At 33.6% G+C, this 17,133-nt stretch overlaps 1 protein-coding gene across 6 annotated transcripts in view; it reads right to left on the bottom strand.

Moving 5' to 3' along the window:
* Positions 1–584: 584 nt before the first annotated feature.
* Positions 585–17,133, bottom strand: part of HYCC1 (hyccin PI4KA lipid kinase complex subunit 1) — a 75,334-nt gene continuing 58,785 nt past the window's right edge. For 3 of the 6 annotated variants that reach the window (XM_005609256.4, XM_070264699.1, XM_023639358.2), the window contains 2 exons: positions 6,234–6,529; positions 585–5,431 (listed from right to left, as the gene is read on the bottom strand). In XM_005609256.4, the coding sequence (XP_005609313.1) occupies positions 6,261–6,529 (269 nt within the window). In that variant the 3' untranslated portion in view covers positions 585–5,431; positions 6,234–6,260. The remainder of the gene's footprint in view (positions 5,432–6,233; positions 6,530–17,133) is intronic. The other 3 variants (XM_001916123.6, XM_023639357.2, XM_023639356.2) reach the window with 1 other exon arrangement.

Below are 17,133 nucleotides of genomic sequence, written 5' to 3' on the forward strand. Positions count from 1 at the left end.
TTTCTTTCAAGTTTCTAAGAGGGTCTTGTTTCTAAGCACACACAGTAATGCAATTCAAGTAATGCCATGGAGATTTCCTAGAGCCAATAAACAAAATTCTAAAATTTTATTGTAATATAATACATTGGAGACCTTATCCTTGATTCTTTCCCCAAACTAACATCAACCTAACTTACTCATCCATTAAGTGTCTCAATACCTACCACGCACAAAGTCCCATGCTAGGTACTAGGGGCACATAATCTCTGCATTCAAGAGTTAGAGTCATATTAAAGACAAAAAGGCAAAGCATCGTTACCTAAATTTGCCTGTGCTTCTGCTGTGACAAATAATCAGCCAATGGTGCGTGACCCACGGACCTCATCTTCTTTTGGATAGACACTAATAGACTTGTCACACTTTTCATCCCCAGGCCACGTAAAACATAAAGCCAGGAATGAGATGTCACTGTCCTATGGCTTACTCCCAAAAGCTCTCAATGGCTCAACTCACCTAAGTCTTCCTCCCTTACTCTCTTCCTCTGCATCATGACTTGTGCAATATTTTATGATAATTCTTTAATGAGTAAAATAATCTGGAAAAAATACTTTTTCAATTTTTATTTCAGTAAAATAAGAGGCAACACTGCTGTATACGTATTGCATGTGGAGAACACTTACACAAATATACAAAATTTCAAAAAACTAAACTCCAGTTTATTTCCATAACCTTAAAAAGTAGAGAGCACATAAAAATATCCAAAGTCATAGTTTAGTCTTTAGGAATGTAAACTCTAGGAACACAATTAGAAGCAAGTATATCTACTATGTAAAGATCACTATCACTACATGATTAGAAGCAAAGATAAGAGGGATACAACAAACTGCACATAAGAGAAAGCAACAGTGTGCAAAAAAGGATCTTGAGTTTACCAGTAAAAACTTCATACCAAGACACAGATACTCTACAACTCTACTACAAAAAAACAAAAACATCTTCCAAAATGTTCGCTGCCAGTCTCATTAGATATGCACAAGTTACAAAGCACAGAAGACAACATATTTATGTTCTGTGATGAAGAATTTAACAATATTAAACATAAATGTGAATAACTCAAAGTACTGAATATAATTTTACTAAGCAACAAATCTAAAAGTCTAAATTCATGCTAATTAAAAGGACTAGTGAGTTCAAATTTTGTCCAAAGATTGGGAACACACTATTACATGTTAATTTCTATCTACAATGCTTAACTTAACTACCTATCAAATTACTCTTCTTTTTAAATGGATTCTTAAAAATATATTTTCAGTTACATTATTTAACATATATATTTCCTTGATGTGCTTCCCTTTAATAAAGTGTAGGTTTATTGTGCCTATAAACTCAAATGTTAGTCTTACTTTAAACATTTGTTTCAAATTATGTCTCAGAGTACATTTTTTCTCTATAATTTAAATGTAAAGATTTTAATACTTTTATTCTTCCAAAATAGGCAAAATCCCTTAAAACTAGGATCACTTTTATCTATTTTGGTTTAAAAAGTATATTTCCCTTTAATTCAACTTTTTGTTTTTAAATGAGCAATGTTTGTTAAACAGTTGCTTCATAATTGAAAAGGGCCATGAAATATTGCTTTTTCAAAAGACAATTTGCCGTCATTTAAGAATTGAGAATTGCTGCTCTTCAAGTCTACAGAGCGGCCTTAAAGAGTCCAGGATGGTATACGAGGGGTTCCAGGGCGCTCACTTGCCCTGGGTCCTCTGGGACACTCCCTTGAAAAGTCTACTTCGTTTCTATTCCCACTTGGATTTCAAAAGGCAAATGGCGGGATCTAGCTTCACTAGAATACCCCAGATAGTTGGGTATTCGAAGAGTGAGAGGTTAGGTAATCTCAAGAATCTCTAGAGATTTAAAGTGTACAATTTCTGCTCAAATCCTGTGAGCTGTGGGGTGCAAGGCTCCAATTTTGTGCAGAATCCTTGTTGTGATAAAAGAGATTATTCTGGATGTATAGGAAGTCTGTGACTGAATGGTCAACATGAACATCTTCATGAGAAAATGACCTACGAAAGCTACCCCAATATTCAAATTTGGAAAGGTGAGTGGGAAGAGAGTAGTAGGGATAATTGCAATTGTTACCAGAGATAGCATTATCCAAAATTTATAATTGCTATAAAAATTTTCAAATGTATAATCCTTATTTGACACATTATCAAAGGTACTATAAAAGAATTTTACTGTTAACATAACGCCACAGAAAATCAACTGGTGTAAATTACTTGGAGCAAAAATTCTGAACTGCTCCACTTAGTAAGCCTTCAGAGTTTTTAAAGGAATATACACATACAGATTTGTTGTGCACTGTGTAAAAGGGCGGTACCCCTTTCATACTTAAAATTGTACGCATTTACAGCTGATTCCACTTATGGTTGACAAGAAAAATACAAAACCTTACATTTTTGTTGTAAAAATAAATAAGAATCATTAAAAATTTAGAATTAGAGGACTTAAGAAGTCAAGTATCATTGACACTATTAAGAAATTAATTAGTTGTTAGAAACAATGAAGACTACAATGATCTAATATCTAACATTTGATCTAGGGTGGTGAGACCACTGAGAATTCTAAATATTAGGTAAGCGATTTGCTTGGACTTTGATCCTCTCTTAAACTTTAATGTGCATAAAAATCACTTGAAGATCTTGTTAAAATGCAGATTACAATTCAGCAGATCAGGGGTGGCTCTGAAATTCTGCATCTTTAACAAGATGCCAGGTGATGCCAATTACTACCTACTGGTCCTCAGACCACATGAGCAGCAATGATCTACAATATTACCAAAATGAGGTTCCACTACAGAGGTTAAACATTAAAATCTGGTCTCTCATTTGTGCCAGCTAATGTTTCCTCATACTTATTCTACAATGTTTCCTAAGCACCTTAACTTGCGATCTTTTAAATTAGTTAAGACTATTAATACTGTTAGTAGCTATGCCTAGGGGAAATTCTTTGTTAAAGAATTACAACAAGGCAATAGGAAATTCACAGTGACATTTTACAAATATTTTAAATTGTACACAGGATTCCTATTAAATTAATACTATATCAACTTTCACTGTCTGGTTGCCTTACTTTTTTTTTTTGTGACAATTTATGCTAGTAGATCTTATTCCATTTTTATTACTGGAACTAAAAAAATCAAATTCACTTACATTAAGAATCATATTCTTTTCAGGGTTGATGAATGAAAATTAGCTCATGCCTTTTGAAGAATTAGATTTAAAATGGTAGCCAAAGCAGTTATGGTCAAAACTGCATTCATAGTGTAAATGCTTTAGCACTCTTCAACACATACAAATTTTTCACATATTTGAGCTCTGCATAAGCAAGTACAAGAGGAAAACTAGCATTTTCTTTGTGTGACCCTGGGTAGGGACTGTGAATAAGGAAACCGCCATGTGCTATCAGTTAAAGAGACCAAGTGGACAGCCCCCAAGGCCTCCTCCCCAACCAATTTACTCTCCTCCTCAGGCCTGCTTTCTCTCTCACTCTGAGTTATTACTTACGTATTCTTGATTTACAGGGAACCTCAAACATAGCTGAGATCACCACCACTAGCAAACACCAAACTTTTAAGTTGATCTAGAGGTCACACAGTTCTCTATAGCTACATACAAGTTTGTTTAGCTTTTCTGCCATGTTGCCTTTTTTATTTTTATTTTTTGATTGGGGCAACTACATTGATTATTCTTTCTCTCATAACAGGAACATTTAAAATAGGCCTGTTCACAAAACAAGAAACACATTTAGTTTTTTCCATATTTTATAATTTTAAATTTAAGAACACAAAAATAAATAACCCTAAATTAGTTAGCACATACATGTCCTTTGTCCATATTTCACTATCTTTATTTTCTTTCATGACATTTTATAGATGAAAAATTACCTAATTTCCTTCATTTGCAGACCAACAATTCAATATCACATGGTTGACACTGGTATCTTGAGAGCTGTGTTGCAAGATTTACAGCGATTTCCAGGAAGTCTTCAGTGATCTGTGCTCTGAATTATAGGAATCCAAACTAACTAGGATTTCCAAAGCCAAGTGGCAGGGTAAGTCAACTTTATGGTTACATGTTAGGAAGTGAAAGGGATTTTCACCTGTTAAATCCAGCTCAAACACTTCAAACAATACATCTACTGCAATCTGACTTTTGATATAAAATGTTCCAAAGATAACCACAGAAATCTGTCTGTCCATCCCCTGGAATCCTATAATAACCTAGATACTGAGTTATCAGGCACTTTCCAGTGCTTTATATAAATTGCTCTACTAATCTTAAAGATGATCTGGTTACAAATATTTTTATCGGGCACTTTTCACACACTTCATTCTTGTTTTTCACATGCCTGATTTTCAGACTGGCTTGCTGAACAGGCAGCTGTAGAGTTCCTGGGCTTGCACCTCTGCCTCATCCTTTAAAAACAGTTCCCACACATGGAGATTCCCTTTTACTCTGAAGGCCAAACATACACTACCAAAAGAGGAGGTACAAAAAAGCAAAACAAAAAACTAACCACCGCACATGAGATGTACCCAATCTGATCAGACAACCTGCCAAAACGTATTGTCACACTGACAATCTTAGGGCAACAGAAACAAAGAAAAAAGACTCAAATCAAGGGGAAATAACAAAACCATTATTTCAACTTACTGCAACCTAGACATTACTCCCTTCATAAAGTCAAGGCAGCCTTCAGACTTTTAGCCATCAGGGCTCCTGTCAGCAACAGGGATGAAAGACCCTGGGCACTTTCACAAAGAAGCAGTCGTATTCCCAGATTCACTGGTTATGTAAGAAAACGATTACAAATTAATCTGTGGTTAGAGTAATGCTAATACTAGGAGGTCTCTGCTGACCTGGTTGATGCTTCATTGGAAGTTCAATCCTTTCAGAAACATAAATAAGCTTTTCTTCTTGGAGACTACAAGCAGAAAACCTATTGGCATCTGTCCCAGCCCCACAGCCAACAGTAGATGATGGGTTATGTGGGACTGTGACACCACTGACTTGTTCAAAGGATTTACTAAATACAGTTGCGGCGGTCTTAGCCAAACCATGGCTACTAGGTTTAGGCAGGGACTGGCTGGTTGTTAACGTAAGTCTCTTCAAAGAGAGAAGCTCAAGATTCTCACTTTGGGCTCTCTGAGTTTGTTTTTGAGCAAAGTGATCCTTGCAAGACTCCCCTGTAGTTTCTTTTTCTTTTCCTCCAGTTTTGCTTCCTCCTGACCGTCTCTGAGTCTTTCCTACACTTGTCTTGTTACTAGAATTGTGATTACTGTTTGATAAACCCGACTGGCTGGTATTAGACGCAGCCCTGGAATAAAATCCCTCGTCAACTTCAGATATCTCCATCAATTCTTCTTGACCTGTTAATTCGGTATTTCCTAAACAAAGAAATAACAAAGATAAATTAACATTAAGTATTTTAAGTAATTCTTTTTTCATGTTTAATACCAAATCAATTATACTTTAAATAAAGTAAACTTTAGCATAATTACATAAAGCAACAGATTATAGACCAAAATCAAAGGATAATCAAAACATTCTACAAAATGTCAAAAAACAGTTCAGTGTAATTAAATGAGCAATTTTGAGTGTATTAAACAAAAAGCATGCCATAAATCACACCCCACTGTGCTTTTAGAAAGAGTTCTCTTACTACTCATGCAAAAGATCAGAAACAATTAGGAAAAATATTACACAGTAAAACTAGGGGTAAACTCTCCCCCAGTAGCAAAGAATATACTCTCAAAGGCCTTACCAAGGAACTTATTAAAAAATGGTATTAAAATATTTTAAAGATTTCTTTTAAAAGGTTGCATTCTACCTTCCAGATTATTTTACTAAGAGAAAAAAACATAGAACATTACGTATTCAAGCTCAAACTTGTTAAAATTCTATATACATTATCCTTCATACTAAAGATGGCAAAATACACAGATGAAAAAATAATTTTAGATCTCAAAACATGAGCAGAAAATTATTTTGGAAGCAACTTTCCACCTCAGTTTTTGTAACATTTACTCAGAGACAATATAGGTATGACCATTCCAAAGAGCATTAAGAGTCATTGAGAAATTGTGGTGCATAATTCATGCATTTTGATTATTAGGTGACATGCAAAATTTTTGTGACTGTGCAACTCTTGCTTAAAACATGCAGCAGTGGCCCTCTGCCATGAGATACCTTGGAGTGCAGCTATAAAGTGCTCTGCTAAAACTGCACTCTGCCAGGTGAGTTTATTCCATCCTCCATCATTTTTCTTACAGATTTTTGCCTCCTGATCTCTGGCAAGCCTTTGCTCTCAGTCCTAGGATCTGTGGCTGTTTCCTGCACACCCTGTATATGCTGAGCATCAATCTCTCCTAGTGTTCTGCCTTTTTCCCCATTCCCGGTTCTCTCTCCGGCCACATTTGTGACACTAATCTCAGGAATGACAAGGATGCCCAATTCAGTAGTATCATTATTGTTGTCAGGTTGCTCTAGAATTGAAGATGATAAGACAAAATGATGGCTGAAAACAAAACAAAATAAAAATGCAAAACAAGAAAAACAAAATATCTCAAACAAAAATTGGAAGACTGAATGTTATGAGTTAAGCCAAATATCTGTACTGTAAAATTTCCATAAGTTACAATACTCTGACAGCACTAGAGACAATAGGGTCATGTTCTTCTATTTGAAATGACAATGAAAAAACTCACAGAGCATCAATTCGTGTTCTGCATTTTTTCACACATATATTTGACATGGACTATGAAACAGACTTTTTTTTATAAATCAAAATAGAATTTCTATTGCTTTTAAGATAATATTGTGACCACGTGAACTTAGGTCAAGCCTTAGACAAATGTTCAAGGATGTACAGCCAAATCACTAGCTCTTGTCAACATGAGGAACCAAGCCACTTAGGAATTCCCCTTGCACACTTAAAATTCCACTTTTTTATTAGATTACATTGAGGCTGACAATAAACCACGATACTGGAAAACTGCTTATTCATGTGTGACACCATGGTTAGTAATGCTACAGGTATAGTATTTGTCTCACATACCAATCATCTTGTATATTAGTAAACATTAATATGCCTGTGATATAATTAAACAGTCTATTCCTTCAGACTCATACTAATTCCATAAGTTCAGGCCAGCTTGTAACAGTTCATTACTAAACTGGAGACAAATAAAAACGTATTTGGAAAAACGAAATGGCTGTTGGTCTTTTATTGTGAAAATGGCAAACTGTAATCAAAACAAAGGAACGAAATTCCTAACTAATTAATACTTGTAGGTATTTTATTCAGTGTCTTAAGGCATGGTTTTATTTAAAGTTGTCAAGCAAATATCTGTAATAAATGGGAAAAAACAACATGAATTTATCTACCATGGGCCAGTAATGGAAAGTGAAAGTTCAAAACAACATAAGACTATGTAAACCTGTATATACTCTTAAAAACTGTAGACCAAAAATCTGCTTGAGGGACATTACCTACTACTTTCAAATGTTTTTTCATGAAAGGATTATGGAGCTGTCACTAATGGTGCTAAAGCATGTGAAACAGAAGTGGGTGGTAACAGAATGGAGGCCAGAGCCACGTATTCCTGTGAGTCTCAAACTCTGCTGTACACTGGTATCACCTGGGCATCCTTAAGAACTAATGCCTGGCTCTCACCCTAGATATTTTAATTTAATCAGCACAAGGTATAACCTGGGCACTGGGATTTTTACAAGCTCCCCAGTGACTGACATGGAGCAAAGTTTGGGAAGCACTGCTCTATTCTGATTCTTTCAAATTTTGAAAACTTAAAACAAAAGTTAATATGGATGGCTTGGGTACTCCAGACCTTGCTGCAATATGCACTTCTAGGGTCCTCAAAGCTTCATGTTGCCCTGGGCTGGTGAACCCATGTGTTGGTATAATAATTTCCCATTTACTTAGTGTTTCATAAAGTTTTGACTGAAGAGTCTCTAAATGAAATTTTCATTTCCTAGACAGGCCAAAGCAGGTTGGTGAGATAGTATCACACTGCTGCTTCTGGGTACTCCCTAATAGGGGTTTAATGAGACTAAAAAGTTCCAACCAAGCCTATTTCCCATTGCTAACAGATGTCTTCAAAGTGAGGGCAAGTAAAATCTAATTGAGGTAAACACCAGAGGCTACTGCAACTGAGAGTAAAATCACCGTGGCACTGTTGGGTAAAAACCATGACTTGGCCATTTACATTGTAAAAGCAGTTTCACAAAATCTATTAAAGGGACCATCAGTCCAAAAAAGAATGATAAACTATGGAAATTATCCAGACAAAATCAATGAATATTAAAATTTGGCAAAACTTTAAAAGATAAGCATAAGTGGTCTAATAGAATAGAGAACAATACTACTTACATTTTTGAGCGTGTTCACATATTTTATTCAATTATATTCTCAAAACAATGTATTGGTGAGCCTCTCAAGTAGGCAATTTGACTCCCATATACAGACAAGGAAATTGAAATTCAGAAAAAGCTACACAACTATTCAGTGGGGGAGCCACACAGTAAAATCTTTTGATCTCAAATGTTCATTCTAACATACTATAAATTCTAACTCTTCCATTCACTAAAGTCAGTTTGAGTTAAATATTCTCTGACATCCTTCAATTAGTTTAACTTATTTGCTTAGATTCCTGGTCGTTTCATAGAAAGCAAATAATTTACTTTGGCTGAACAGAGGGCAATAGCAAATAAAAGTCTCTAAGAAAACCTAAATAAGTCATAACTCTCAAGGTTAGTTTATTTTTTTAAAGTTGGATTTATTTTTTAAAAGATGCCAATGAAAATTATTCATTTAAAATTGTACTGCAATGGTGAAAACGTAGAATTTTTCAGGAAAAACTAGAAAATGACAAGAAGAATATTATGTAAAACAGGACTAGGTGATTGGATTGCTAATTACATTTACTGGCATAGTGGTAAAGATCTGCAGCCCAAGAAACAACAATATTAAATTTTTTTAAATCATGAAATTAAACGGCAAGTGGAAAAATGAGATCACGTGTTTTCCCACAAGCACAAATCTTTGACTAGTTTATGTATGTTATCACTCAAAAATGGTAAAAATGGCAAAATTTTTAATTGTTTATTAAAGTAAATTCATAAAAAGAAAAGCATGTAATTCTGTACAGAGCTAGAAAGAACAGAAATATAATTCTCAGCAAAATCATAGAATAAAGAAAATTATGCAATTCAAACAAACATTTGTTACATGATCGTGCTCTCTCTTGTTTCTCCAACTTCTTCAGCTATGTAAGTCTGTGATCCAATCCTCCTACACAGACCTTCTTCCTTGTCTTGCTATTCCCTAGGCCTGGAATGCTCTTCCCCACATAGCTACATGGCTGACCTCTTTACTTCCTTCAGGTCTTTTCTCAAAAATTTCTTCCTCAGTGAAGCCTTCCTTGATTATCCCATTAAGTTTCAATATCCCCATATCTCATAAATCCTCTTCCCTACTTTGTTTCTTCTTAAAGTTTAATCACTCCCTAACCTACAATTATTTATCTTGTCTCTTAGATGTAAGTTCCATGAGGGCAGGGATTTTTCCCCGATCAGTGCTGTTATACGTAGTACCTGGGAAAGTAGCTTGCATATAGTAGGTGCCCAATAAATATTTGTTTGAAGAATTGAGTGAATCTTCTGTTATGAGATGAAATTATTAAAATAAAGAGGAAAAACCATGCAGAAGACATGAGAAAGGTAAGCTGGGAATATTACTTCATAAAAGGACAAACAATATACAGCCTATGCTATTAAGAATTTTTAGATGGCAGAGGAAAGCAAACGCTCTTTGTTTTGGAAACGTGAAGTAGCCACCTCTAAACGAAGGTTTAATAAAACGCTTAGTAACATCAAAAACATTTTTTTAATCTATAGTTCTTTTATTATGTTATCTAGAGGATATATTATCTAGCTAAGGAGAGGAAGTTAGCATTTTCTTTAAGAAAATTATAGAAGAGATGTTTTAAGAGAATATAAATGCATAAGAAAATAGAATCTATTTAAAAGCCCAGAACTTAAAAGTCTATGCAAAAGGTATCATAATTGTTCTATACCTATAAAAAATAATACTTACATTTGACTCCAAATAATTTGAAAAGTTCAAAAAAGATCCAAAGAGAAACTTCTCAGAGAATACTTTATCTGTATAACCTCTATAAATGAATAGGTAACCTTCTCTCCATATTATAAAGAAATGGGGAGTTAAAGAATACTTCTAATAGACATTTCCAAATTGGTTCTCAAAGGCACTCAAATCATTTGTCCCTACAAAATTTCTTCCAGCTTTGAGGGGAAAAAAGGTGAAACAAATTGTGAATATTATTAAAATTGATCATGAAAAGTTGTGATTTCTGTCATGTAATTTTATAATCTCAAATGCCTATTTCATTATGTTACTCATGAAACTCTTTATCTTAATTTTAGCTTTTAATTTTTATAGCTGCCCTGTTTACTACGTGACAATTTAAATAAAGGAACATGTTATTTATTCAAAGAATTTACACAGCTCTGTACTCAGACTACTTTATAAGTCTAAAGGAGTCTGGTTATGACCCAAGGCATTTACAAATTTATTTGCAAAAATAAGTTGAAGCTCTAAAAAGATTAATCTATACCTTAAATGTCTGTATCATACAATTTTGACATTAATTATGAAAAATATTTTGGAGTAAATCCAAAAAGAAAGGCATACAAATTCCTTTACAATTTATAAGATACAAATATTTTTAAATGTCATAAAACACTTGAACACCTTCATACTCTTTAATCCAGTCAGTTTATGTTTATAATTTGTTTTATTCAATGGAAGGAAAATGCTATCTATATTCATTAAGCTATTCATTGCAGTGTTATCTATAATAGCGAAAAGTTAGAAACAAATTATTTAACATATTAAGGAAATGGTTAAGTAAATGATGGAACATCAACTCAACGCACTATTATGTAGCCATTAAAATAACTGGACTTACTAGGAGAACTTGGGAAAATGTTAGACAATGTTAACTGAACAAAAACGAAATATCAAAAAAAATTAAATAGAGCATAACTATGAAAAACATATACACATACAGAAAAAAATGTAAAACAGTAACTCTTTAAGTACTGGGATTATAAGTGACTACCACTCTACACAGCTTCCTGTCATGCTGTTAGACTGTTAATAAGAAAAGAAGGAACGAATTGTTCAGTCTACGTTATAAATTTCTTTACCATTCATTCACTCACTCATGCATTCAACTACTATTTATTCACCTCTGTTACATGCCAGACATTTTTGTAGGTGCTGGACATACAATGGCCAACCAGACAAACACCCTGCCCTCACAAAGCTCACACTGTAGTATGAAAATTAGGTAAATGGGAGGGGCTGGCCCCGTGGCCAAGTGGTTAAGTTCGCGCGCTCCGCTGCAGGCGGCCCGGTGTTTCGTTAGTTCGAATCCTGGGCGCGGACATGGCACTGCTCATCAGACCACACTGAGGCAGCGTCCCACATGCCACAACTAGAAGAACCCACAACGAAGAATACACAACTATGTACCGGGGGGCTTTGGGGAGAAAAAGGAAAAAAAAAAAATTAGGTAAATGGGAGAATTTTAGACAGTGGTAAATGCAAGGAAGAAATAAGAATAATGGGAAAGAGTAGGTAGGGTGGTAGAGGAGAAAGTCTACTTTAGACAGGAGGCCTGGGAAGACCTCTTTAAGGAAGGGCTATCTGAGCTGAGATTTGAATGATGAAAAAGCACTGGCTACACGAGGATGTGGAGGAAGAGAGTTCAAGCTGGCACTTTCTCATCATTCAAATCTCAGCTCAAATAGCCCAGATTGTTAGTACAAAGCTCCTAGGCAGAAACAACTTAGTATGCTGAAGGGCTAGAAGGAAGGGTAAGAGTGGTCTTCAAGCGCGGTCGAGGTCGAGGTCGAGGTCGAAGAGATAGGCAAGATGTCATATCACTAGGGTCACCGGTGCCGCACTACAGAGCTTGGACTTTGTTCTCACTGCGATGAGCAGCCATTGACAGGTACACAAATAAACTATCTGCATACTTCATTAGCATTTTTTATTAATAGAAGTCACATGTGTGTAACACACAATATTGAGCATGAAGTGTGTCTTGGGTTAGAAAGAACAGGGCTGTAACAATCCACAGCCTGGCAGGTAATTTGCAAGGCAGATAATAGGAAAGTGAAGCTGCCATAGAAACACAGAATAAGGACCTGGCAGTTACAGGGCTGCACTCTGAGCAAGGATATAAACAAAGCCTAAGACTTAGAAATCTGGGTCCTGAAGCTGGAAGCAGACTTTCCAGATAAGAAAAGAGTAGCCTGGGGCACAGAGAAAAACACAGTCTGGACCAGAACAATTTATTTATAGGCACACTGGTTAGGAGCTATTACCAGTTTCCTTAAGTTAAAAATAGTCAAATCTTTAGCTTTTGCTGTGTTTATAGTAAATGATATCATTCTCCTTATCTAAGTGGATTCAGTCACTCTCAATGACTTCTTTTATCATCTCTACTAAGTTTCAAGTAAAAAGAAAAAAAATTCCTTCAAAAATTGCAATATATGGATGCTGCTGGACCAGACGAATTCTTCTAGATAACTAGATCCTCGTGACCAGGCAGACCAAAAGGAGGTAAGCAACAACAATTACAAAACTATCTATACAAGCTTACTTCTTCCTCTGTGTGCAATGTGCAACAAATGCTCCTAAAGAGGTGGTGGGGGTAGTGCTCAATAATAAGTAACAATAAATAACAACTTCCTTAACTACAGCAAGAATTTGTATGGGCCTCCTTAGTAAAAAATGTGGAACACAATAATTTATAAACAAGTGTTTTTGCCTCATAAGACCAAAAATTCTGAAATACCTTGCTTCTCTGTGTCAAAATTTATTTTGTTTTATTCTACCTAGAAATAGACTAAGATTTTTTGTTTTCTTCTAAAGTTGGCTAAGCCAGGATTCTGAGACTACTGTCTTTCCTCTTTAAACCTAATGTTCGTATGTGTCTGTTGTACCAACGTTTTATTTTAGCTTTTTGGTTAATATGTCATATTTCTTTGAGTCATCTAATATTTGCTAATATTTTATTTTGTCCTCCATGAGTATAAAGTTCCATATCAAGAATGTCAGTTATAATTCACACAGTGCTAACTTTGGTCAGAAGGAAATGCTTATTTTTGGCCCAAATGTTTTATCATCTATATTGGGAAAGGAAAATGTGTTCCTCAAACAGCATTTTAGAATCTGAAAATAATGGAGCTTCTCAAAATGATACTAAAATCATTTAAGCCTTTTTATAAAACTAGCAGATAGGGTTTTTTCCCCTAAATTTCCTTAATAAGTATGGACAACTTTTAAAATAAAAGTATAAGCATTATAAATTTCTAATCGCAGATGTAAAATTCCAATAGCCAAGTGTTTAAAATTTGCTACTATTGACTTTAAAATGACAATTTCTGCATTTTTCAAAACACTTTTGTAATTATTAGCAACTTTGTTTCTCCTCAACTAAATGCTTTATAAAGTCAGAAAATCAGATTCACAAAATAAATGTTCCATCTCAAGACTTATGACATTTATTTTCTGCAGTATCTCAAAATACTACCTTAAATGTTTTGAAATATTTATAAATGATTATTTTTAAAATACCTAACTGAAATGTATCTCTTATAATTACCCAGATTTGTGCAACAGTTAGAAAGTAATGTCCTGTTTCATTAATGTTATTATATGATAAAATTTATTAACATTTTATAAATCAATAACCAGTTTTAAATAAACTATTTTCCAACATGAATTGCATCTTTTTATTGTTCTTTTTATTTTCTCATCTAATAAGTTAGTGCTAAATCACTCAGAAAATTGAAACAAATCACATTTTTGGTCATTTTTAAAAACATAATCACAGGGCTCTGTGAACTTTGTTGTAATCATTTAAATTTATTTAAATACTTTGTATTGTTTAAGTAGAAACTTAATACTGAAAATGCAATAAAACTACAGTAACAACATGAAACTTCACTTTCTTTAGATTCAATCTATGTAAACTGTAGTTTGTTTGATTTTTCACTTAAATATTCCATACAATTAATTCAATACTCTAAAATTCTCAGGGTACTTACTTTGTATTACTAAGTTAGAAGACTTAAAATATATATAGTTCTTATTTTCACTACTTAAAACTTTATACTCTTGAATCCCCTAAGTCAAAATAATGAAGTGCAATGTTATACAAATAAACCACTTAACATATGCCAGGACCAAAAGCAGTCGGCAGAATCCAAAGGACCTGTGGTTTATAAGTATGGCTTTTATTATTGATACCTACATGTTACAAACGGTTGTAACCATACATAAATGAGAAATACAAGTTCAATCTATTCTATTTTCATGTTAATTCTGGATTAAAGTGAGACAATAGGTATTAAAACAACATTCTAAAAAATCCTGATGGTAACGGTGATATGAATGTCAGATAATAGAGTTGCAGTACCGTGCTTCAGGGATATAGAAATTACAAAAAGATCATTAAACTAACTATTATTCCTATACAACATACGTGTCCCTTTGTGTTTGATACTACACTCAAACTAAACACCTTTATCTCAAATTGAGAAAATCTAAACTATAAAAAACTTATAGTTTTGCCCATCTACCAATGATTGGATAAAGAAGATGTGGAATATATATATACAATGGGATACTAGTCAGCCGTAAAAAAAGACAAATTCATCCCATTTGCAACAACATGGGTGGACCTGGAGGGAATTATGTTAAGCTAAATAAGCCAGACTGAGAAAGACAAACACCATACGATTTCATTCATATGTGGAATATAAACAAACACATAGACAAAGAAAACAGCTCAGTGGTTACCAGGCGGGTGGGGAGTAGGCACAGGGAGTGAAGGGGAGCACTTAAGTGGTGACAGACAAGAAATAATGTACAACTGAAATTTCACAATGATGTAAACTATTATGAACTCCATTAAAAAAACCTTACAGTTTAATGAAAGACCTAATCAATCACAGGATCATTCAAATAGCAAGCTAGCTAATAAAAATTTATCAAGAATACAATTATTGTTTAGCTAATAAAACAAATTAAATAGTTCTAAATTGATTAACAATCAGCCTGGTGCTTTAAAGCACACCAAAAGCTTTTCACTTATTTGTCTCATTATTTCACAAATGCCCAAGTGGAAAGAATTGTGGGCACTTAAAGAACTGAGATTTCACTAGATAACCCTTTTCATTAGATAACTAATTGAGAAAAATGATAAGCACTCATAATTTGCAACCATAACTTAATTATGGAACTTTTATAGAACGAAAGAGTGGTATTTTAACAACTATTTTAAAAGAAAGGAAACTTGGTTACATTGTTGTTATAGGTGATTTTTTAGAAAGTGGAAGAAGAGTGAGCTATAACGGTGGTGGTGGTGGGGAAACAGACAAAAAAATAGTAATTAGGTTTTCTCTAGAAGAGAAGAGAGAATGGAAAAGCGCAAGGAAATAGATAAGTATAGATAGTATAATAAAATCAAAGTAGTAGAGCATCATCGAGGATTTAAGAAAAAAAGCTCTTATAGCTAAACTGGTAGGTGATGAAGATAGCTTTGGAAGCAACATTTAAGAATGACTATAGAATTGAAGCAATATTGTAAAGAAATGCTTTCTGTTTTCCTTTTAGTTATTCAGTTTATTTTTTTAAGGAAATAAAGATTTAAGAAAATAAAATTGCATTTTTATTATTAATGTTAAAAATTAATAGATTATTTCACTGTTTTATCTTATATTTCTTATTGGAATTTTCATTTTGATTCTTGTTATGGTCATAAACTATTCATTCTTTTCTTACCTTATTTAGCGATTTTTTAATGTTTATTCTATTATCATCCTTCTCTAATTGCATTTTACTTTCAAATTATGACTTCTAAATAGCCCACAATCTGTAGGTGGTGTGAAAATTTAGGTTCAAAAAATACACACTAACTGAAACAATATGCTTAAAAGAATTAACAATATATAAACAAAGCTATTAATTCTGAAATTATGACCTTAAAAGTCAAAGGCAGCAATTCTACATTGTGATTTTATTTTCCAAACATATGTATTGACACAGAATTATAAAGTCATTAAAATTTTCTCAAAAATTTAGACACAAAGCTTAAAAAGTTTGAAAACACAACATTAAGTTAAGCCACATCGGTACAATATTAAAATAATCAAGTAAAAAGTGGAGAAAACCAGGCAAACATACTATTGTCAGACACGACTCTCCAAAATAATACCTCAGTTGAAACCAACATTTCTTTAAAAATCACCCTATTTAGTCAATATGAGGATGCACTGTCCAGTCAAAATTAAAATTACATGGCCTTAAAATGTACCTCTCTGACATGGGATGTTGATAGTGAGAGAGGGTAGGGGCAGTCAGAGGGTATATGGGAACTCTCTGTACTTTCTACTCAATTTTGCTGTGAATTTAAAACTGCCCTAAAAAAATAAAGTCTATTAATTAGAAAAAAAAAACCGTACAGGGCCAAGCAAATAATAAAACTGGTCAAAATACAATTCTAGACATTTGTGTTGTTATTTAACAGTAACAAGACCATGGCAAGAGATATATGTTCTGAAACATGTGGAAATGTTAAAGCTAAAGTAATTTTTTCCCTTCCAGAAGAATTCTTTCCATTAAAATATAAGCTGTGGATAATTCTTAACTTTAAGAAAAGAATGGCAGATGTGTGACACTTCAGAGAATCCTGAAATACATTCTAGAAGATCTCAGAAAAAAATCTTTTAAATGCAAATAATTAAAACTGTTTCAAATTAATTTTAAAAAGACTAAAATATGAATGTTTGGGCTGTAAAGATAAATAGATTTTTCTGTTACAAATAAGAGAAAAGAATAAATGTGATTAATTGCTCCAATTTAATGTACTTATGAGCATGTGTAATTTCTGGTGACTCCAGAATGCAAACACACCAATATGTTCACAGGGCTTAATTATCTATATTCCTTACAGATAAAGGCAGATGGAAA

This window comes from Equus caballus, chromosome 4 (assembly GCF_041296265.1).
Source record: "Equus caballus isolate H_3958 breed thoroughbred chromosome 4, TB-T2T, whole genome shotgun sequence".
In the NCBI taxonomy this organism is placed as follows: Eukaryota; Metazoa; Chordata; class Mammalia; order Perissodactyla; family Equidae; genus Equus; species Equus caballus.